At 36.5% G+C, this 25,859-nt stretch overlaps 1 protein-coding gene across 1 annotated transcript; it reads right to left on the bottom strand.

Moving 5' to 3' along the window:
* Positions 1–3,582: 3,582 nt before the first annotated feature.
* LOC581693 (ileal sodium/bile acid cotransporter) lies at positions 3,583–10,038 on the bottom strand. Its single transcript, XM_030976402.1, has 5 exons — positions 10,004–10,038; positions 8,772–8,984; positions 7,486–7,679; positions 4,509–4,713; positions 3,583–4,041 (listed from the first exon to the last, which is right to left on the bottom strand). The coding sequence occupies exons 2-5, from the start codon at positions 8,973–8,975 to the stop codon at positions 3,583–3,585; spliced, it is 1,062 nt and encodes a 353-aa protein (XP_030832262.1). The 5' UTR covers positions 8,976–8,984; positions 10,004–10,038.
* Positions 10,039–25,859: the final 15,821 nt, after the last annotated feature.

Genomic DNA, 25,859 nt, shown 5'->3' with positions numbered 1-25,859 from the left:
CTTACGAGTCATAATCCTTTTTACGTTTCCGTATGGACGAAGTCGTTTCTAGTAATGGCATTACATTTTATCCTCCTTTATCGAGTGTTATGCGAGGATATTAAGTAAATGTTTTGTGTTCGCTATATCACTACGCTGTCTCCATGTCGTCACTACTCGTTGCTAATTTTTATTTGTGACGTCATTTCCATGCGCTTTACAAGGCGCGTAGTCTGTGCGCATCAACCTGAATAATAATTGTGACGTCTTTTTCCGGTTTCTAAAGTTGTGAGTGGCGAGTTATGAGAAGCGTGCAACCAAAACTTCTTAAACTTCTTGAAAGTAGGTCATTTTGTCATTAATATAAGTGAGGTATATGAAATAAGATATAACACAATGACCACCTCACTCCCCACGAGGTGACGGGTGTCTGAATATTTGTCATCTTTTCAAAATGCTCTCCTTAACCGGCCTCGTTATCTCTGTTTTGGAGGTTCTTCTCATCTCCATTTTTCTTCTACCACTTCTACTTCTATCTGTATTACAGCACTTATGGATGAAAGCAATATTGGGAGGCAGGATGCGCTCATCATGAATCTGGGAAAGGAAAAAGAAATGATGAACCTGAAAAATAAAATTAGTAAATATGCTCATCGAGTGTGTGCCTTAGAAAACAAGATGGATGCATGAGAGTTGTACTCTCGCCGTAACTGCCTGTAAGAGTCTTTGGTTGTCCAGAAAAAAGGGGGAAAACAACGATAAGATTGTACTTGACCTAACAAAAGCGATTGAAGTTGATCTCATGTTAGAAGACATCGAAAGGAGTCATCGTATTGGTCAAGAGAAAGATGATGGACTCCGAGTCATCATCGTGAATTTCAAATTACTGTCCGAGGGAAAACTACTGAAAGGAAACAAAAAAAGCAATCGTAGAAGAACAAAAATCAAAAACTGCTGCAAGACACCAAGGAGTCGCAAATTGTTTTAACAGCTTGGAGCTCGGACGGTCGCATCAATGCATTGATGAAACGACCGAAACATGAAACAAAACTGATAAGAAACTCATTTCTGTTATAAAATAAACCCACTCGTATTACTTCACAAACTGCTACTTTGATAGACAATATTTATTAATGAAAATAGAATGGATTTTAATTGCGGTAGGTTTTCTAATGACATTACTAATCATTTACCAATATTTCTGCTTTGTAAAATTGAAATAATGAATACATGTATAAAGTCCAACAAATCATAAAATATTTGTAAATCAACTGAAAATAGTGTGCATTCATTACAATATGATTTATATAATACTGATTTGTCTTCATTATATATTTTATCAATTTTAGAGCACATTTGTTCAGTAATATAAGGTTGCATATGCCACTTTTCCGAATAAAACAATGTTTATGTAATAAAAATATTGCATTAGTTGCTAATAAAATCGGAAGGATAAAGATTAGAATTCGTAAGCTTTGTTTTTCTGTCACACTAATGAGTAATATTAGGAAGAAAAATATATTATACAAAAAGTTTTTACATGATACAACCGCTTCTTTTGAATTACGATATAAGCAATATAGCAATATAGATTTAGATTTAATTCACATTTCATTAACTGATGCTCAGATATTTTAGATTCAGTGCCTGAAACAGGTGCAGGTAATAATTGTAATGAAATATTGACTAATTCTTTTTCTGATTCATTATTCTTTCACCCTATTTTATCGAAATTGAAGTTATATCGGTCTGTAAGTCATTTACATAAAATGGATTTGACACTATAAATAAAATTCTCTTTGATAAAGTTATTAACAGATTGTTAAACCAATAACTTTCATTTTTAATTTATCATTAATAAATGGAAGTATCCCATGTACACTTAAACATTCAAAAATTGTTCCTTCCCATTTATTGAAAAAATATCGATCAATATCCATTTTGCCATGTCTTTGTACATTATTAGAAAAATGTGTGTATAATCACCCGTATTCATTTCTTACACATTTTTTTTAAAAACTAATTGTCAATATGGTCTAAGATGTTATCATTCTACAGTATATGCATTTATATTTACAGAATAACATTGCTTCAGCTATTTCATGCAATGATATTAGATTTGAAATTTTCATGGATCTTTCTAAAGCTTTTCATCTTTAGTCAACCATCATACATTATTATCTAAACTGTGTTATTATGGTATTCAGGGTCTTTCCCTGATGTGGTTTAAAGGTTATTTAAGAAATTGTTATCAGTATACTGCCTGTCATAACAATTAATTTGAATATAGTTTGATTAAATATAGTGTCCCACAAGGAACAATATCGGGACCTTGTTTGTTATTTTTACATTAATCATCATCAGTAAATAATTCGTTATGTAAATTTAAATATACAATGTATGCTGATGATACCGCATCATTCTCTGATTCAGATATAGAAAGCATATAATGTTAATACAGAATTAGATAAAATACCAGAATATATATTATTATAGTAAATAAGTTAGTGTTGAACTTGAATAAGACTCACTTTATTTCTTTTCATATTAGAGTGCATAACATTGTAGAAAAACGTAAAAATATGAAGCTGAAAATTAACTCTACAATTATGAATAGAACTGAAACAGTTACATTTCTTGGTGTAGTCATAGAGGAAAACTTACGCTGGGATTGTCATGTTGAAAATATCATTAAAAAGGTATCAAGGTGTGTAGGTATTATGCATAAAATTAAATATTATCTTCCTTTATCAGCATAATATTTGTATATATAATTCGCTCTTATTGTCCAATTTAGTGTATTGTATTGTATTGCAGTCCGGGAGGATTGTAATAAATCAAAAATAGATGTTCTTTTTAGATTACAAAAGAAGGCATTAAGAGGATAATGTACTGACAGTCATTGTTTCGCCCATTCAGCCTCTTTATATAAGAAACTATAAACCCTGAATACGTATCATTTATATATTAAGTTTTATTTAGTATTTATCGGATTCTTGTATTTTAAGACACTATACTGCCAACAAATATGTACAATATGTTTTGTTTGAATAATTATGTACATGTTTATAATACTCGTAAAAGTAATTTGTTTCATTTATGGTTAGTCAAATCTAACTTTTGCAGAGATCAGTACATCATAGATTACCAGTTATATGGGATACTTTCCCCAATGATTTTCGTACGTGCCCAACTACAATTTAATTTAAAAGAAAACGTAAATACTTCAATATGAATGATTTATATCAGTTGTAATTCTTTTGATTATTTTATCTATATATTTCTGATATAATTTACTTGTTTTATGTCTTTTCTTTTCTGTTGTGTTTGTTATATGTTTAAAGTAAAACTGTCAATATTTCTGCAAACTACTAACATTTTTCTTTGAGGTAATTTATACCAAAAGGCCTCTCAGGCTTTATTCTATTCATTTTCCAATATCATTTGCAGGTGATTCAAAACTTCGATGTAATTTTTATTTGTGCATTTGCATCGAAATTGTTAATGCTTAAATATTTTTTTTGCTTTTTATATGAGAATGAAATAAAAAGTAACACAACAGTTATATTTTTAAAAAACACCTAGAAGTGGTATGACTGCTTCCTAAAGATTCTCTTCTCCATCGTCTACTCTGCTCTCTCCGTCGTTCCTTTTCTCATCCACACGTATGGCTGTAAAATCATAGTCCCTGTTTGCCTTGTATCGCACATAGAGACGGAAAGCAGTGATGAAACACACGGCATAGATTATCATAAATACCGCGTACATGCTCGGAAACTTTATCATGGCCCCTTCCATCACGTGATCATCTCGAAAGGTCAACTTGACGAGCGCGAGGGCGAGCGCGACGTTTTGGCAGCCGGTCTCGAAGGCGATGGTACGGCAGTGTTCGGGAATCCGTCGACTGACGAAGGCGATGGCGTACCCGACGAGGAAGCCGATTGGCGGAACGAGAGCGGCGCTGAGCCAGAGTTCCCATGTGGCAATGAAGAGTGTGGGGACGGCGATGTAGTCTAGGACTACGCTTACGATGAGAAGAATGATACCGATGATGGTGCCAGCCTGAAATTAGATTAAAAGAATATGTAAAGGAAAAATTAAATACTAGAGTAAAATAAACGTAATCAACAAAGTACAATAATTGTTATCTAAAGTAGATCATTTTAATAAACATGTACATGTATATCTTTCCTCATACAAATTCGTCATCAGTCCGCCCACTCAAATGAAGAAAAAAAAAACGAATATTTGTCATTAAAAAAACTTTAAAATGGAAGAAGGCATATATTCAAATTTTGAGTACGCATCTTGTACACAAAAATATTTATTTATGTTAAGCTAGGGGTACAAATGGAATCTTAAATGTCTTATATTATAGATTAAACTGCTGACTGTGGGCATGAAGTAATACATTCTCCTAGACATAGTTGGACTGCAGCATCGGCCATGAAATTTTGAAATGGTCGGAAATAAGTTGCAAATTAATCTACATGAAATTTTGACATAGTTTAGCAAGATTTTTTTTTTACCATCGAAATTGGTTTGGTCCACCTCTCCTTCTTCCATCTGATCAACATGCCGATGAGGACCGGGATTACAATGGCTACCAATCCGATGATGATGTTGATGAAGGGAATGACTGCTTTCTTATCCGTCCAGCGGCGACTGTAGATAAGGAGATTGAGCGGCATCATCCCAATGGCTACTACCGTTGACACAGCTGTCATACAAATGCTGAAATGAAGAGCATAATAATTAAAAAAATATTTTAAAAAGGAAACGTTGAAATTAGCTCATGGAGATCGGCGAAAGAAAACTACAATTTGAGGGCAGCTGTTGTAATTGTGTGGAAGGCTTTTGACTCTAACACAATGGTAATATTAAATTACTGGTATTATATGTAGAGAACAACTAAGAAGGGAACGTCTAAATCAGCTCACGAAGATCGGCAAAGGAAAATTGCACTTTGAGCGCTGTTTTGATTGTGGAAAAGGCTTTTGACTCTAAAACGAGGGGGTCTGGGTTCGAATCCTGTTTGGTGTTTACAACCTTGGACAAGGTATTTTACCCATGCCTGTCCCTCTCGACCCAGGTGTAGGGTACCTCACTATGAACATGACGGACAAAGAAAGAGGACAAAATATACAGTTCCTCATTCTACCCTCAACCATTGCTGTGGTAGACAAAGGAACATCCCTTCACTGCTTGTGTGTAAAAATTTGTAGAACAGGTGTCACACGCATATTCACCTGTTCTAATTATTTTACATAATAGCAGTGAAGGGATGTTCCTTTGTCAACCACAGCAATTGTTGAAGGTAGAATGAAGAACTGTATATTTTGTCCTCTTTCTTTGTCCGTCATGTTCATAGTGCCTGTAAATGTTGGGGACAATAACAATAGCAGGATCCGCAGGAAGAGAATGGTTAATTCTGATGAGGCTATACCCTTGGTACATTAAAAAAAAATGCTCATGAAAATTCATTATCTCTGAATTTCTCCTCTTACATTCCAGATATAATACTAAACGCTTCATTGCAATTTACGCACCAGAAAATTTCTATGATTACAAAGTGGAAAAGCATAATTCCAAATGTTGTGGTTCTGTCCAATTAATTATTGCACCATTTTCCTGGAAATGATTGATGCCTCATCTGCACATGAGGCATCAATTCCCTGCGCCAATCAAGGAAATTGAGGCAGATAAATCCATAGGAAAGGCACCAGACGCAACCTTATTTTAGGAATAAGGACGTGAGGGGCGTTGCACAAAACTTGTTCCAAATGACATGCATACAGGTTTAGAACAATTTATTTTCGACTTATTTCTATTCATCCATTTACTCACTTTAGTAAGTTCGGCATTGAAAGTTGTTTCAACAACTTTTTGATCTTTATTAGAGAAATATAAAGCAGTATCATCTGCACACAAATGAAATGCACATTTGTCAATTACAGAAGCTAAGTCATTAATGAATAATACAAACAGAATTGGCCAATAAAACTCCCCTTGGGGTACCCCGTTATTAATAGAATATTCATCCAAAAATGTATTATTAAAAAAAGTTGCGATTTTTCTTTTCGACAGATAACTTGAAAACCAGTCCAAAGATCTACCAACTATACCAAGCCGAGCCAGTTTAGATAAAAGTAGCTCGTGATTGACCATGTCAAAGGCTTTATTTATTATGTAAATCGATGAATACCGCCCCGATGTAATGTAATAATCCATGGCTTGGAGCCAGTCGTTAGTTACTTTCAACAATGCCGTTATCTCTAAATCCTGATTATTCTGGTAACTTGAATGAACTTAAGTAGCTGAATTAGGACGATCCTTTCGAGGATTTCAGAAATACAAGTATATAAGAAAAGAAAGTGGTCTATATCAGGATTTGATTTGTCCCCTTTTTATGTAGAGGGATTATCTTAGCTACCTTCCATGATGTTGGCACTTTCAGGACTTCTAATGCTACTATCCAGTCTAGTTTCATTGAGTGCAAAAATGTTACTTTGGTTTTTCATAACAAGTAAATTGGCAATGATAAGATGAACAAATTTCAAACCCATAATATATAATTCTGAATATTTCATGAAGCTAATATGATAATTTTTCTGGGTGACCTCTGATTTATTTTCATGAGAATTTGATACAATTGCAATAGATTCAGGTACATTTAGTACATTCATCATAAAATGGCAATACTTTCATGATACATTTCGGGCATCGCCATTACAAAAATAATTCAGACATGTCATTATATTTGCGCAGGAGGTATGAATCCAATCATCACAAGCAGTACAAAGAAGTGCTCTATGGTTGACTTTAACATGATTATTGCATAATACACATACACAAATTGAGGTTCATCACAAACAGAAAACAGAAAATATAAAATCAAATATGAAACCAAGTGACAAAAAAATAAATATGTAAATAGTAAAACAAAAACAACAAGAAAACAGGTGGAGACAAACCGAATGTTAAGTCAGTGTCGACGAAACACCGGCATAAAAACCCCACGAGTACTTATAGCACAATGGTTTGACTCCTCCTGTGCAGCCGTAATCATCTGTCTTGTTTACTGTGTCATTAAGACTTTTGAATTTAACGAATTAAATGACGCAGAAGATTGAGCCTCGTGCGCTACTAAATAGCAGTTGTAATCACTGCATCATTTTAACTTAAAGGAAATTATTAGCGCATGCACCAATAATTCGACGCAATGTTTGCACCATTCATTTTGCATTCACTTCGTTCACAAGGTCACCCTCACATGGTGCGTCAAACACTGCGTCAGTCATTGACGTTACTAGCAAAATGACGCTTGATATGCAACGCCAACGGCCAAATTGTGCGTACACATTGCATTCATCCCTCGCGTGCATCATTCATTTTGATCGATGTTTACCGAATCATGAATTCATTTTAGTTTGAATGTATCAATTTGACGCAGGGTATTGACGCCCCTTGTGCAACGGGCATTAAGAAACTCAAACGCGACATTACCTGAGGCATACATCGCCATTAGTCCAGTAAGTAAAGACACTGGATACGTTTCCCCCCGGTGAGCAGGTAACGATGAGCACACTGAGAGCGTAGGGTGCAGGAAGGGAGAAGGCCAACGCCAAACAGAACCCTATCAGAGGCAAGAGGACGAACTGACATAGCATCCCAATCAGAGCACTCAGGGGACGTCGGATCTGGTATCAGTGAAGACATAGTCGAATATTTAGAACATAATTATAATCCCCATGGTTAGAATCATGATGTTGAAATGATTATTTGTATGTGGTATTTAACAAATGGCTGAGCGCAAAGGTGTTCATCAGTAGACCTACACCATTTTATAAAACATATGATTAGAGACTATTGAAGTTTGACTACATTATTCCAATGAACGAAAATGTGAGATCATGTAAGAGGAAACAAAGATGTTGCCTTATGGATGTAGTGACGGAAGCAAACAAAATGTACGTATAGGCCTATGAAAAAGAAAATTGCCAATGGGAAAAGATTTGATCAGCACCCCTATGATTTTAACGAATAGATGATTTGAAACTCACGATCAGCAAATCGTTTTTATTTATAATAATATATACATAACTTTTATTAACACTAACGATAATGTATATTCGAAGGAGTTCCCACTTAAGTAGTCGAAAGATGAGATTTCAAGATCAATACCATAGAGCAAAACGTTCTATTTCATTCGTTTAGCATTAGGTCGCAGGGTCGACACTTCAACGACCGAGACATAAAAAAACGGAGACCAATCAAGGTTTCGATTCATCACTGTATTAAGTTCATACACGGCAGCAATGATAGGCTAATCGTTACTTTCAAATTGAATATTCCATGGATCGTCAAAGACAAAATATGAAATTTAATAGGGTTTCATTTGCCGCTAAATATATTTTCCGAAAATATGTATCTAAGACAAATAACCAAACAAAATATTAGCTTTTCATAGTTGCCGACAAGTAAAACAAAATAATTTAGGACAGCTATTTGTAGCTGGGGTCTGGGGTGTCATAAAACCACACCCATTCTGGCAATCATTTGCATCTATGAGAGCACTTATTGGTAAAGGCTTTAAGCTCATATGCTAGAGGTCTCAAGTTCGATCCTCGCTTGGTGCTTACACCCTTGGGCAAGTTGTTTACCAGCATCTGTTCCACTCCACCCAGATGTAGTGGGGTACCTAGTAAATAATTACAGGGCCCGCGAGAAGAGCAGTATTAATATCAATTGAATTGTTTTTTTTAAATTATCTATGGTCAGTTTCAACTTACGCCTTTCTTCAAATCATCTACAGTGATTGAGCAACCCATAGCGATCATGATGGTAAGAAGGGAAAATAAAATGATGACCTGGCGAACCAGTCGAATCAAGTTGACCCGAGGCGACAATCCCTCTTCGGTAGAAGTTGTCTCGTTCCATGCCAGGTCAGGGAGCAGGTCAGAGGTCACCTCGAATGTAATCCCTGGCGTTGTCATGGTGATGATCTGTACAAGATTGGGAAAACGAAATCAACTGATGCAACCACCAACCCAAACACTAAGTGGAGTTGAAATCCACTCTTTCATGTGAGGGATTACTTTATTTGGAGTGGAATCCATTCCAAATTAAAGTGGAATCCACTCAAAGTAGTGAATTGAGGTTGTGAGAGTGGATCCCACTATTTCGAGCGTTGATTTCCACTCCAAAATAATAATAAATAATAATAATAATAATAGTGGGTTCTTGTATAGCGCTCATGTCTGTCATACGTGACACTCCTGGCGCTCCCAATTATTACCCTGGCTTTAGCACGGCTGCCATACGGCGCTCTAGCATTTCAAGGAATTAATTTCTGCCAGGTACCCATTTACATCACCTGGGTTGAGTGTGGCAAATGTAGATCAATGTCTTGCCAAAAGACATTAGTGCCGCGTCGGGACTCGAACCGCGGACCTTGTGATCGACAGTCCGGTGACATTATGAAGTGATCTCTAACATAACTACCGATTGAGTAGCCACTCCTATACAGGTGTATATAAAGAGCAGAGAGTAGAGAGCATTGGTGAGAGTGAGATTATTAGAATAGGCATTTTGAACTCGGGATTCTTGTTCTATAACGGACTGTTCTTCAAACACACTTATAATTATGTCACTTATACCGCCATATATCCATGTTTTTAGCGTACCTCACCAAGTTTTTCATTTGACTATACAAAAAGTTACCTGAAGCTTGCCCGACTTGGGAACCAATATTCTCTGCAAACAGATCCAATCCATGGATATGCTTTCATAGTTGCATTGCATCAAAGGCCTAGTACGGGTACACTCGCGCCAGTAGGCAATAACCCGAATATAATGAACTTACCATAATCTAAATTTTAAAACGAACAAAACAGACAAGAAATGCACTTTGTTACTGTGAAATTAAATGCAATTTTGTCATCAAACTTTACTATATAAGATATAACAACTACAAGCAGGCTACCTCAAGAGAAAAGAGAATGGTAGGCCTATGGAGACTTACCCAAATATATCCGCTCTTGGAACAAATCTGCTCGAAAGTAGTTAATTTGCAGAACTCTATATTACATCATTGTAAGACACTAAAATCTAGGTGAGCTAGTTTTACGTTTACTTTGGAATCTCCTTTGTTAAAACGTGATTGTGTATGGTTACTGAAGTATGGTCACCCAGCACATAACTTTGAAAAGAGCTTGCCTCTTTGAACAAAATATGGAATACGAAAGAATTCGATTTCACATATATTATTATGGGACATGTACACCGTTTTGCTTAGGCGATATACATGATTGTATCAGACCTAAAGCTCGCAGAAACTGCAAGGTGACACTGTGTGAAGCAGGGATCCCACTTAGCCGAGTTGGAGCCTCGAGTTGTGGCGAGCTGGCGCGATCTTATGGCAAGCAGTTATATCATTAAAACATATTCGTGCAAATCTAAAAGTCCCTAATTATAGTTTTAAAACTTCCAACACTCTTTGTTCCGATCCCATGTGAACCTCGTCGTATTTATTTGGTCATTGTTTAAGACTTCGACGTTTTGCTGACTTAAAGTTTGAAACTATACAACGATGCCGTGCGAACCTTGCTATTTATCATAACGTCTGACGGGAGCGAGATCGGGTTTTTAAACTCAATGGCAGTTCCAGTGGTGTCACCTCAGAGTTGTTTTCTGTTCTTGTTTTTTGTTGTTATAAGAATATTGTTCACCTTCCTTTCTTTTCGGAGGTAGTCAACATTTTCAGACACTGTTAGACGCCCCCCCCCCCCCACCCCACTCCTAACTCTTAATAGACAATTTTCAGATGTGTTGATATTCAGGGGGGATCGGAATAATAAAAATAAAAATAAAGAAATCACCATTTCTCATCCCCAGCTTCCCCTTTCAGGAATCTTGGAGGGATCCGGGTGTGAGGAATAGGGAACTAAACATAACGTTTGAAAGGTAAACCCGAAACGAATGATCATTTCATTTATGGCCGAGGAAAACTAACACAAAATAGGCCTATATATTCATAATACTATTAACATCACTATCATTTTGCACTGTCATCAAAAATGTAAATCATTGCAACAACGCGATACCATCAATGTCAACACAACAAAACTCTGCAAGAAGCACATTCCTAATTCGGACTCTGCCACCCATTTTACTTATAATATGGTATCTGCCTTAACATGTGACAGTAATCTGTCGGCGGGAATTCATGTTGCATGCTGTTATACACTAGCCTAGTTGTTGCTATATGAGGCATTCTCTCATTTAACTCTTCAGTTGTCATAGCTATACTTATGTGTATATGAATGTATCTATCACTTTATCTTTGTATGTCATTAATGTGCATTATATTTTACTTTATTAGTTGCTGATAAAGCTCTTTTGCTTTTAAGAATAAATATGGCGTTTGTTCGGCACGTTGAAATCCTTTCTTGTAGTGGAAGTTGACGCAAAGTAGAAGAGTCTAGCGCCATCATGTGCTATACTTATTTTCTTGTTCCAAAGCATTCTCTGTCGCTATTATATGTTGTTAAACCAAATGAACCGTATTCTACTAAGAATTAAACCCGTCGCTGGATCCATGCTTCCTTGGAGAAGGAAAGGCTTAACCGGCTCAGAATCGTAGTGACGTCAGACAAGTAATGCGATTGTCTACGATTTGAAGCCGATTCAGCTTTTATTCTGACTATAGAAGAATTAAATACACTGACATGCCGGTTATTAAAGGTAAAGACCAGTATTGGCAACGCCCCAATTTCAAAAAATGAAATGGAAGCTCTCATTACCAATCATGTGAAAGAATATGTTTTGACTAATACATGATGATAAAAAATTTGCCGGGAAACCGCCTACTAATTCATATATTTGGTAAATTTATTTCTCTCATGGTCTGGTGAGAGAGATAGGGTAGTCCCATATACATCTTTCTGTGTATAGTGCTTGTAACTTTACGAAGAATGGGCCAAATTTCTTATCATTTTGATGATTCCAGAACCTTGCAGATGCTAGATGCTAGATGATCAACCTTTTCTGATCGATTCCACAACGTTTCTTTCACAATGCAATCGCATGACCATTACTGGTCTTTACCTTTAATAATGTTACTTTAGAAGGCAGATAGTAGTTGTAAAGATTCCATATCAAGATTTAAGATTTTATTGTCCATATATAATACAGAAATTTGTTTTCCATTGGTGTAACGAGTAATATGTAAAACACATGACAAAAACATGGTGTCGTGTGCTGAAAGCCAGAAGGGCGTCAAGACCCCGCCCCCACCCCCCCCCCACACACACACTCAGTGTTATCTATGCTTGTTCCCTCTTTTTTAAAGCACCCCCTATCTGAGGACTGCCAACATTTCCGAACCCCCCTTTCGCGGGCTTTTCGCGGGCTTTTACTGCCTTGGAGACCCCCTTAAATCTGGAACACTGCTCAATGTAACCCCCTATCTATGATATTCAAGATATTTTATGACCCCCTTTTAAAATTTCTAAGGTATCCAAAGAGAGAGAAAGTAAAAACACCCCCTTTTTAAAGAAATCTCCGGGTGAAAAGTCAAATACACCCCCTTTTTTTACAATTCTCGGGCCGGACTTTGTCGCACGAAAAGTACCCCTTTGCCGGACATTTTGGTAACACGCATGGTATCCTTCCGTTCTCGGAGTGGGGGGGGGGGGGGGGTCCAGACTCTATAAAGAAAAAGTCTATGATCAGGTACGGTCCTCCGGCTCTCAGCACAAAACATGTCAAGACAATTATATGACTTATACATAGCAAGAATTTTAAATACAATTCTGAATCACATCATGAATATCAGATATACAATCAGATGTACATTCGCCCTTTCTTCTCAAGTTGGATCGCAGGAGAATCGTATATTATGCTCCGGGCTTTAATCCAATGATCAGTGTGTTTTATCTAGGCCAACGCTAAATCAGGTGTTGGAAAGTATATGGAAAGTGTGTCAATAGTAACACCGACCATTATCGTTCGGATCACCTCTTTGTCAAATGTTGTTTAAACTCAAGCTCTTCGATATAATTTCACTGCTCGATTTCGATAGAGGAAAAAAAAAATCAGAATTGTTTGTAATAATATATTTGTAGATTTATAGTCTTTGTAGTAATACCGTTTCAAAAGTCAAGCTTATATAATAATTTGTCCTCTCTTATTTCTTATAAATATTGTTTAATTTGCATGATTGTATATATTTGAATTTGTTATAAATTACATAATAATATCAAACCCTCTTTAACATCTCTCTTATTTTAATTTCTCTCCGCGCATTCAGCACTATAATTATCATAAACTCCAGATTCGTCCATTTTAATTTATTTTTGATCCGTCAAACCACTGCGATTCTTAAGAGAAAAAACATGTGAAATTTCCATAGTTATTTATAGGGGTGCACCCCTCCCATAGGCAAAAATTATACTTTTGTTTATTGTAAATCAGTTATTTTATTTCTTTCTTAGTTGTTTGCCCCATCCTCCATGCACCCCCACCTGCAAAGAATCTTGATGCGCCAATGGTTGACAAGTAGATTGGTTAAGAGAAAGGGTGAAATTAATGGATTGTATCTAATAAAAAGTACATGGTCTGGTCGAACTATAAAAGCAGTGATCCAAGAACTGATTAAATCATACGAGCTCTTCTTCCTTTTAATTGTCGTAACCTCGTTGCGGTATTTTATGAATGGGGTCAGTTCTAGTGCCAAGGACTGGTCTTTTCCGGATTAGATCTTCATAGGACATGTCGTATATGCTCTGATTCTGTAAGGCTTAAGTTGCTGTATCTTTACAGATTTAGTATTTTGGTTACAAAGGGAAATTGAATTTTTTTATTAAGAAGAGTTCTAATACACTGTACAAATAATTGTATAAAATAGGATATTTGTTAGCGAGTATCCGATTGGCTGAAAGTCGCCACGTGACACTCACCATTTTGCGTGCACGAGCGTGACTTTTTTTGCACGGTATAACGCGTCTTTTCTCTTTCTCTCTCGCCCCTTTCTGTTTTCTTTTCTGTCTCTCTCTCTCTCTCTCAATCTGCCTATATGAAATTATAATATATATATATATATTTATCTGCCTTGTTGCTTCATATTTCTCCCTGTTGCGGTCTGTGTATGCACTCCTCATCTAATTTGTTCCTGTCTGCCTGATCTGTCCCCTCCCCGTCCACCGTCCCACCATCTCTCCCCTTCTCTCTCTCTCTCTCTCTCTCCCTTTTCTCCTTTTCTCTCTCTCTCTCTCTCTCTCTCTCTCTCCTTTCTCTCTCTCTCTCTCTCCTTTTTTTTCTCTCTCTCTCTCTCCCCTTTCTCTCTCTCTCTCTCTCTCTCTCTCCTTTTCTCTCTCCCTCTCTCTCTCTCACTTTATCTATTTCATCTACCTTCCTAAAACTTTCTTTCTTATCCCATCCTCTTCTTTCTTCCTCTCTCTGTCTCTCATCCTTTTTATTTCACCCCTTCCCAAATGCTTCGTCTTTATCCCTTCTTCCTCCCTTAATTCTCTCTCTCTCTCTCTCTCTCTCTCTCTCTCTCTCTCTCTCTCTCTCTCTTTCTCTCTCTCTCTCTCCTCTCCCATATCCCTCTCTCTCTCCCTCTCCCTCTCTCATCCTCTTTCATCACCTGTTGCGGGTATTCCTAGCCGGGTACAGGTTTCGATGAGTTTCCGGCTTCTATCCTCGAGTCACCTGTGTAACCGAGTAAGATCCGGTTCGACTGAAGTCAACTCCCTAAGGAGGGAGTAACCAGTTGAATCATTCACATTAGGGGCACATTCAGGATGTCGTAAAATTAACAAATTGGGGGTCCAATTTTTCAAAAGTCTGAGGAGCAAACAAAAAGAAGAAAAAAAAGGTGATGTAAATGGGTACCTGGCAGTAATTAATTTCTTGAAATGATAGAGCGCCGTTGTGGCAGCCTTGCTAAAGCCAGGTAATAATCAGGAGCACCAGGAAGGAGTGTCAAGTCTGACAGATATGAGCGCTATACAAGAACCCAATATTATTATATAATCGAGCAAAAAGGGCTGTCCGATTCCCCGAAATCACCAACAAGCAACAATAAAGAAAAGGGGGAAAAGGGGATCCGGACCCCCTGTAACCCCATCCGCTCCTTGTCATGGTCTTCTCGCATGAGTCAGAGACCAAACCCTGCATTTTGCACTGAATTCCCTGCTATTCTGTCATGAATCACCAGTGTGTTCTGTTATATTTGCAGACAACGTTCATTTCAAAACAACTGTTTGCGTGCATGCAATAATAATAATTATCCTGGTAGGCCCAAGAGAATGTTTTGAAAGAACAGAACGACATGTCAAGGCAGGGGCGTACGCAGGATTTTTTCAAGGGGGGGGGGGGGGGTTTAAAATATAGTTTGCTCCCGAAAATTTGAAAATCGCGCCGGCCGAAAAGTCGCTCAGTGGGGGGGGGGGGGGGGGGGGGGGGGGGGGGGGGGGGGTAAGCGGACACTTTTTTTTTTTATGGAGGCCAAAAAAAAAATCGCAACGACTCAGCCAGCCGAAAAGTCGCTCAGTGGGGGGGGGGGGGGGTTAGGTTTTTTTAGGGGGGTTTACATACATAAAAATACCAAAGGGGGGGTTTTAACCCCCAAACCCACCCCCCCCCCCCTGCGTACGCCCCTGTGTCAAGGTACATGCATGTATTTCAGTCAATGTTAGCCTCAAATGGCACGCATGTTCACTATGATTGATTTTTTTTCTCAGTGCAATGAAACGACATTATTCCTCTGACTTCTTTTTAATTGTGGGGTTGAAGATTTAATCTTAGACGCTGAATGCATCCATATACACTGATGAAACTACATGGACCATACAATATTAATATAGGTGATTCTTTTTTTTTTTAATCGTTTGAAGATGGAAAAGAAGAAAAAAAGAATGTTGATTTCACATTGCTACGTTACTGCATATTGCCAAGATATTTTGATAGTAACAAAAATAAGGATGCTGTTAAAAATCGGTAATCATGTTGATTAACATCCCCCAAATAAAAAAAGAGAGAAAGAGAGAGAGAGGGAGAGAGAGAGAGAGAGAGAGAGAGAAAGTGATATGATAAATTAAAAGCTGATATAAATGTTATCGTTATTTTTTCACAGTTTTCTTCTTCTTTTATAAATGTAATTTCCGAACTTACAATTTAACTTGTTACAAGTCCCACGGTATACAGATTGCACATTAATTAACTGCTGTGTTTTTCCCCAGTAGATGAAAGCGAACTTGACCCTTGACCTTTAACCCCCCCCCCCCCCCCCCCCCCCCCCCCCCCCACTTCCCACTCATCCCTACCTTGTACGGCTTCGCTTTAATTGACAGTGGTCCAACAATAACAATTCTTGCGGCATTTCAAATGTATTAATCTAGATCACAATGATCACAGTCAATACAATTATCACAAGCCCAAGAAAATAGAGATGGGCTAAATATGAAAATTCTGATTTGAAATAATAACGTTTTGTATCAACTGACCTTTCCCAACTCTGTGTATTGTCTCTAATAGAGTACGATCCAGGGTACTTAGGAGCGAGAAACGATTTCTTTTTGCCTCCTGTTTCCTTGAAAGCCGAACGCAATGCCCCATTTCGGGTTAATGCGTCGGATACAAAGGATCATTTTCAAATTTCCTGTTTGCCGGTTCCTTTTCTTTTATATTCTGGCAAAATATTACCTCATCGACTTGCCCTGGAGTTCTTGGGGCTAAAGTTGATTGTATTACGAAGTCTAAGGTCAGTGCTTACCATTATGATAATAACGACTGACCGTGCGTTCAGACTACCAGCTTTTATCGTTTAACCAAAGAGTATCTGTACGATAAGTAATACCATTTTCCTATAGTCTGAACGTCGTATTAAGAAACGTCGTATATGAACGCGTCGTATGGCGAAACGGGGCGAAACGCACGTTTGAGCATCGTTTCGAACGAAAACTCGATCAAGAATAGTCTGAACGTCGTATTATAATTCTGCTTACGCTTATGCACTGTACACTCCTTTCGACAAACTATATATGATTCTTTATACGACGTTTCTTTATACGGGTATCGTATACACTTTCTATAGTCTGAACGGGCTGTGAGTCACAGAGGATTTGCTCTCTCTCTCTCTCTCTTAACGAGGAAGGGGGTGAAAACTTTTCAATATTTTTGAGGATATCCCTTCTCTATGTGACGGTCAATGACCTCATAATGAATGGTGAATTCCTGTTCCCCCTCTCGCTATGTTTCATTTTATGTCTCAAGTGTTTGCACATGAAATCAGCGGTTAGCAATCATTAGCTAGAAATCTCAAGGGATAGAAAAGTGATTTTTATTTTCTTTACTATGATGAAGAGCCAATGAAAAATCTGATACTGTGCAATAGGTTACAGTCCGTTTAGTAGGATCGTAAAATTGTAATATTTTGACTTTCTCACGCTAACTCCAACGTTCTAACATATAGATGAAATCATGACATTGCATTGTTCAGCCCACTACATTGAATTCACTAAAAGAATTCAAAAGCATTAGACGACATAGTTTTTGGAATATAAGATAATGATAATAATGATAGTAGTAGTAGTAGTAGTAGTAGTAGTAGTAGTAGTAGCAGTAGTAGTAGTAGCAGTAGTAGTAGTAGTAGTAGTAGTAGTAGTAGTAGTAGTAGAAGTAGTAGTAGTAGTAGTAGTAATCAATAATAATAATTCTACTGATGTTTAACAGCAATGATAGTAACAATATCACCAATAGTATATAATGCTATTTTGGCTGAAGAGCCTGTTGTTATTATCAACAAACAATAAAGGTATACCCATTTACACCAGAGTAGATAGTGGCAAATGTGGATTAATGTCTTGCAAAAGGAAGTTTGGGTCGGCCTGGGATTCGAACCCTCAATCCTTAGATCGAGGGTCAATTGAATGCTACCACGGCACCTCCGTAATATTTCGTTGCGGCATCATCGGAAGTAAACAATAATTATTACAGAATTTACATGTATGTACTATAACCAGGAAGACCCCTATCTCCCTGCATAGTACAACTTAGTTTATAGGTCAATTTAGAGTACTGTTTGAATCTCAGTGTAAAATGGAGTGGTAGACCTGGAAAGATATCCGTCTTTAATTGGAGTGTTCATTGAGACATCATCGGTGTAATCGGGTGTCTCCGAAGAGCCTTAGGACACAGCTTATCTCATTTAAACTTGGGCTGGGTTTAATGATGTAATGGCATTTCCCATGGCGACTAGCGATTCGAATTTTATGCCGATGATGTAATCAAAGTTCAAGTATAGACTATTATTTGGTACAATATTTAGAGTAGCGTATTGGAAATAAAAATGATCTTAGTAATGATTACATCGCGATGATTAAAAATGGAATATTTCAATACGCTTGAAATCTATACAGGATAGGAGATACAGGGAGGAAGACATGGACACACCGCAAAGTGAGAGCGTGTTGGGAGGAGGATGGTCAGGAAAATAAAGAGATATGAAAGAGAGAACATGTGGCCGTGTATAGAATAAGAAATAAGGGATAAAGTATTAAAAAAAGGAATGAAGGAGAGCAAAGAGTAGAAGGAATGAGAGGTATGAAAAGCGTTAAAGGAGAGAGGCAGTGAGAAAGAGAGAGAGAGAGAGAGAAGTGAGAAGGTGAATTTTTTTTAAAAGAACCTTTACCCTCGAAATGAATATGACAGGAAAAGGGCAGCTCTTTTTAAGTTTCTATCTCTCGTTATCAACAAACTTAAGGTACAATATCCCGTACACTAAAGTGTTTCATGAGTTTTTGAATAACAAGATTGTATTTATGAGGAACGATTAGGAAGCGTAAAATGATGATTTGAAGAATTAAAGATCATTAGAGATCCAATCACGTTTCGGTTAATGCGTTGATTTGTGCCACGTTTTTTAATTTTTATTGAAGTGTCATAATGGTAATCTTTTTCGAAATTCCCAGGCTTCTATCTCTCTCTCTCTTTCTGTCATTCTCTCCCTCCCATCATTACCCACTCTCTTATTTTTTGCTCTCTCTCTCTCTTTCTCTCTCTTTCTCGCTCTCTCTCCCTCTCTCTGTCTCTCTCTCTCCCACTCTTTCTCTCTCTTTCTCTCTTTCTCTCCCTCACTTTCTCTCCCTCTCTCTCTCTCTCTCTCTCTCTCCCTCTCTCTACCAGCCCCCCTCTCTCTCTCTCTCCAACTCTTTTGGCAATGACAATGCCGCCACTCCCAGTATGTCAATTCAAAACAGCTTAGTTTTCATTCAGTTTCAAAAAGTATTCAGCAATTTGATAATTGAAAGAATTGACACAAAGTTTAATGGCTTTTCCCTCTCTGAAAGAACTTTATCTCCTGTCTTTAATTCACATCAGGGAGTAAAAATAAACCTGCACTTTATACGCATCATCTCTTCCCGCTTTTATGTTTCCTTGTTTCTTTAACCAATTTAAGTTCGCTTAAATCCAATTTTACATTTGATAGGGGCATATTTTGATTTGTAACTGACATTAGGTGATCCACACAATTATCCTCGATCTTTTACGTCAATAACGATTGCATGGTCAACTAATTAGTGAAATATACTTGGCCCTTCTTTTAAGTGATTTCGGAAAAAGACGGTTACCTCTACTTTATTCGTTGTTCATTTATGACCGTCATGACATATGGTATGAAAGGCTGCCTTGAGTTTGCTTTGTATTTTTTCAACAGCTATACCAGTATAACCTTTTTTTTGGGGGGGGGGGGAGGAGTTGAGAAAATTGGACGTTCGCAATTTCATTACTCATCCAAATATTTGTTAAACATAGGCAGTGCAATACATGAACCTGTAGATATATATGAAACAATGTACAACATTCATCCAATGATAAATAACATTTGTTTGTACATGTGTACGATATTTTCCATTAAAAAAATTTTGGGCTCCTAAATTTTACTTAAATGTAACCAATAACCTGCTAATATATATAAACCTGCGCCTGTTTTCCCTCAAAAGGTAACTCTTCATTGGCGGATCCAGGGCCGGTGACAGGTGCACAGGTGCACATGATCCCAAGTAAAACCCTGTCTTGCATACCTTAATTTATTCCCCCCCCCCCCCAACAACAAAAAACGATAATGAATATAGAAATGAATAAATAAATAAGTAAATGCATAAATGAATAGCAAGAGAAGTAAATGAATAAATAAATAGATTTAAAAAAAATGAATACGAAAACAATAAAAAAAATGAATTAATAATGAATGATATAATGAATAAATATTTTTTTTTAAATAGTTAATAAATCAAATAAATAGAATAAATAAATAAACAAACAAATGAATAAATAAATGAATAAATAAATAAACAAATAAGTAAGTAAATGAATAAATAGATAAATTATTAAAAAATTAAAAATCTAAAACAAAATCTCAAAAATGTCTATACTACCTACTGTGTACTTGTGCCGCCCCCCCCCCCCTCACATTTTTTTTTAAAAGGCATAAAAAAGGCACAATGTCATGCAGATGCAATAAGATTTTCTTTCTTTCATTTACTAGTATAAATATATACTGTATATAGATTTTGTTCAGACTTGGATCCCAAGAAAATTCTAGACCGGCCTCTACCTTTAAATCAGAAGAACATCGCGTCCTTGTCAATGCATATGCTCGTATCTCTGAATTACGCGAACATTTATTTTACATGCTTGAATAAAGAAGAAGGATAAAAAATAACTACTTGTTGATGCCTTTCAACGCTAGAGGATGCCTCACTCCAAAATCCTTGTTAAGTAGTCGCGGGTATACCCCATGTGAGACACAGGTAGTTAGTTAATCCTTTAGGGGATGACTTGCAATAGATACCCGGGCCTTCGGGTAGCTCTAACTTCATTTGTCTCCGGCAATCTACGATTTCTCGTGGATTATCATCTATCGTCGTATTACCGCTTCAAACATCCGAGATCTTCTCATCGTTTCCGAGAATTTCTCTGTTCCTTAAAAGTTTTTCTTTTTTAGATGATGGGTCTGTGGATTTTAAGTCACTGAACTTATATAAAGCAGACAGGCTCACAGCACACTTGTTCCATTAAAAGCTACAATACAAAAATCATAAAAAGTTTGAACATTTTTAAGATCCGAATTAATCCAGGTTTAGAGTCTGTGATATCTTCTACTCAATATCAGAAGGGGAAATATAAACAGTAATATTAAACAAGACGCCATACAATGTGATGCATTGCACAGTTCATCAAACTAATTGATTTGCCTTGTAATAAATATTGACCAAAACATGCACTCAACAAAATTTCCTTAACAAAAAGCGCAAACATTAGCGAAAATTAATTCCATAACTAATGATCTTTTGATTTTAGAATCGTACCTTAATAACATAAACGTTAAATAAACAAAACAACACAAAACGACAATGTGCTCGGGAGAGTTTACTTCAGACTTATAAAACTGTAGGTGTGTGTCTGTGTCTTCTGAGGTGCGGTGAGGAATACCAAAGCAAATTATCGTACTTCTTCTATATTCGATTATGTTGTTATTTGGAGAATATAAATTTCCAAACGGTTTAACGATTATGTCTCTCGACCTTCTGAACTCGGGACTTGAAGGAGACTGGTTCCGCTCCCTTCATCGTAAATCGAATGTTTTTTTCTGGGGGTGACAACGACTTCCTCTCGAACGCACTGAATCCAAACTTACTGAATTCAAGCCAACTTGGAGGTGGAAAAAGTAATTTTCAAGATTATGTACTAGATCTACTCTCTAAAAAAAAATCGAGTTATCACTAACGTGACTCCTCTTGAGAGTGAAAATGTAATGAAAATAGAGTGAACATTCACTCTTTTCTTCTTAGAGAGCACTCTAAAATCAATCGATATTCATTCCTAAACAAGTGATCCCTGACGTCACTCCCAAGAAAGTGAAAATAGAGTGAAAATTCACTCTTTTTTAGAGAGAGAGTAGATGCATCAGAAAGATGTGAATATAGTATATAGCACCAATTTGAGCGCTCATCAGCAGTAGTATAGAAAATCACTACTACTTAAAAGCATGACACCAATTCGTTCAAACAAATATTTCACTTTCATTCATATTAATTTTTATTAATTTTATCAAAAACCAAGCCCACTTTCGATGTTCGAATGAATTTTGTTTTAAATGATATTGCCACGCAGTTATGTTCAGGAATAGTACATTGCTTTGACCTGAGGGGGGTATATAATGATTGTGACCTCATCTGTTTATGGGTTTATAAACAAGTAAAATACATAGTCTGATATAAAATCCGACTTAATCTGGACTTACATTTGGTGATATCTACCTCCTTATCTCAGAGAAAAATGGCACCAGAGTTTAAAAACTGTGGTGGAAACAAAATTGTCAATATCGGGTGTGTATATAAAACAAGTATAATATATGATGAATAGAGATTTTGGTGTTGTCAATTTAATACTCATACATCAGCTTAGTGATATTAATAGTGATTATGGCATTTTGAAGAGTCGATTAGTTTAAATATAAGTGCAGTGAGGATTTATGAAATACTTTAAATTGATACTCATTGATCGGCAACATGAAATTTATAAAAATCCATGGCAAATCAACATGACCTCTATGTATACGTGATAACGAATGTAAGGCTATTATAATTCATGGTTAGTAAAGTGGGAGATCCAGGATTCTCTGGCCGAGGGGTGGGGTTAGGTGACCCAAACATCTTTGACAGGAAAAGAAGGCTAACAAAAGGGTTGTCACTTTAATTCTAGTTCTGATATTAATGCTGGAGACACAATCAAGAGTCACATTTTGTATTTAAGCTACGTGAGATTTGGCTTTGATGGGGGCAGCCGCACCCTGCACCCCCTCTACCCCCGCCCTAAATCTGCAACGGTAAGAAGCCACGGTATCTTAAATGTAAAGCCAACTTCAGGCATACGCTTACTTGGGGAAGAAAAGGAAATGTCATTAACTTTCATAATATGAGATGATACAAATTATCAAAGAACATAAAACATAATATTTGTGATTTCGTTTTCTTGTTATCACTCTATTCATGCTATCAACAAAATTAAGCGCTATTGCGACTATCACCGTTGTACAATAACCTATGGTATGCTCTGTATTGTTTTGACAAATCTACTTTAGTATTTGTGTCCTCAATTTTGTTGTTTTATTGTATGATTTCTTTAAATATGATATCTTGTGATATAAAAGGATGTGAATTAATTTAAAGATATTAGACTCATAGACATATTGCTTCACATGACACGACATGACACCAAATTCATCAAGATTCATTACAATTTCATTTTCGTTACCAAAACATATAACCACCTTTAATAATTCGCGATACATTCGTGTAATGAAAAGCAGACACATGGGTGCTTTCAGCATTCAAAGGAATGTTATTTTCTTTAAATTCCTTCTTGAAGCAGTTTGCAAATGGTATCTCATATCACTTTACATGTTGAACATTTTTAAGCTCGACTTCAGAAAATATCCTAAGGTAACCTCCCAAGAGTTGGTATCTTAAGCAGTAGCAATGTAAGTGAGTCACGTTTTGCGACAAAGTTCGGTGTGAAAAACAGTAATAATAATAATATTTAAAAAACGAGGGCGACCGGCGTTAAAGATGAAGTTGATTTCTGGTCATGTGATTCCCTTGTGAAAGAAACTGTATTATATTGTATTATTGTATAGGTTTGTTGAGATACATATCATCGAACATGTTGCTGATAGCTGAAATGTACATGGCATAAAATTACATTGATAACATATCAAAAGATAAAGAAACCTAAACAAATAATATGGCGTATATTTAAATAAGATTTACAAGTTTCAATGATAATATAACATTTCCATTTGTTTTTAATAAAATAGAAATTTGATAAATGTGTGGAAGCGTTTGAGAATTATTGATTATCCTGATTATATACATATTATACAAGAATCCATACGGTGAGGCATTCGAAAGGTTGAAATTAAAAGAAATTTACTCAGCTTTGCTAAAGATCACAGGCACTCGATCTACACAGAAATTTGTATTTGGAACTACGCACACCAGTGACATGAAAGTTAGGTCCATCCCCCCTTGCTATTTCTCGCCATAATTATTTAGAATATGGGGGTATTTGAAGGGCAATCATTTTAAGGGGACATTCTAATTTGCTGTTCTTCCCAAAAGACAAAAAACTAATAAAAATGCTCACAAAACATTTCTCAGCTTTACCAGAACTCAACCTTCTCTTTAAGTCTTTCCATGCACGGCGTTTGGCAAAGAGCCACTTCTCTGAAATGGGAACAATTCGCTTGACAGTTATATAAACACGTCTTGAAACATCGGAAATCATGTTTGGATTACCTGGGAGAGTTCCCCTGAGATTCAGCAAAGATATACAGGTTTTTCCTTCGAAGAGGAATGTAGAAACTTTTTATCTTTGTTTGTTCATTTGTTACTACTCTAAAGTGTAGATTATTGGGAGAAGTTCTTTTGACTATCTTTAAAAAAAAAGTTAATGTGATATAATAAAAACAATTCAATCATATCCATCTTTGGCACTATTAGCCCAGAAACATCAGCTTTACACCTGAAAATAATCAATCGAAAGAAATATAGGCATGGAACATAATTGTCTAACTCCAAGTGGATTATAAGCAGGATTTTTCTCTATATTTGAGGTGGTGAGTGGAATACCTTTATTTCCCTGTTCGGACTCCATTGACATGATGAAGTGTAATTAAAGTCAACTTTAGTTGGCCCTCAAGTTAGATTCACTTTCAAATTCGAAATTTGCCCCCCCCCCCCTTATTTTCATCTTTGCTTTCTTTGTACATTCTTAGATTGGGGAGATGTAATTTCTGTTGGTAGCGTTCCTTCTTATGAATACAATATTAATGAAATAGTCTACTTTAATTTGCAGGAGGAATTCATAGTCCATATGTTGGATGTTGAATACAAACGATGTTTTTGAGAAGCTGTACAGTGCTGTAAAGTTGATAACACCCAATATGTTGTGCTTGATATGGATTAAAATATACCATAGGTCATGTCATTAACCGTGCAGATTATGAATAAGGTGTGGAACACTTTTGAAATTATGCCAGTCGAAATTACGAAAGGGGTATGGCATCGTTAATTACCTTTCAATTTCCAGACACATGCTTATTAAAGATAGTACTTCTATTCAACCTAAGCAGGATAGCATTATAATACCTTTACGTGTTTCAGTGCAAAATTCAATTTCCTTGAGAGAACGATGAAAATCGCCATTATGTCATTATGTAGTGTTCGCACAAATCGATATTGACTTTATGTACCTTTTTTCATTGTAAAGCAACACGTTTATGTTGTTAAGGCTCCATTGCTGGTACAAAATCGAAGTGACTTCATGATAAATAAAACAAACATTAATAATGATTTTTAAAAACAATAGCAACCATGGAGCTTCAGAGGATAAACAGTTCTTTCAAGATCTTAGAATATGTTATATACTCATTGCTGTAGTAGTATAAATAGTTATTTTATGATTTTATTCTTCCTATTCTCTAGTTCCAATTCAATGTAATTCATTCAAACTAGTGTAGGACAACCCTTCGCTAGTTTATACTCAGATAACCTACTTTCCTAGCATGCGTGCCTGGGCATTCTTGCAATGTCGGTATAAAACCTGACACATGTTATTTTGACTGTACACACGCCTGTTCAATTTGCTCTTATCTAGATTGCATACATACATCCAATACCATGCATGGTCATTAATTAGCTTATCGAGATACCCACACCCGGTTACCATTTGATCGCGAAATCAACATCGTAACAATTAAAAGAATTAATCGAAATATATTGATTATATTGGTCACAGGTACTTCAAGG

Source organism: Strongylocentrotus purpuratus, unplaced genomic scaffold (genome assembly GCF_000002235.5).
Source record: "Strongylocentrotus purpuratus isolate Spur 01 unplaced genomic scaffold, Spur_5.0 spur5_scaffold_9, whole genome shotgun sequence".
Lineage (NCBI taxonomy): Eukaryota > Metazoa > Echinodermata > Echinoidea > Camarodonta > Strongylocentrotidae > Strongylocentrotus > Strongylocentrotus purpuratus.
Note: the sequence above shows the minus strand (reverse complement) of the source record. Positions and strands in the feature narration are given on the sequence as shown.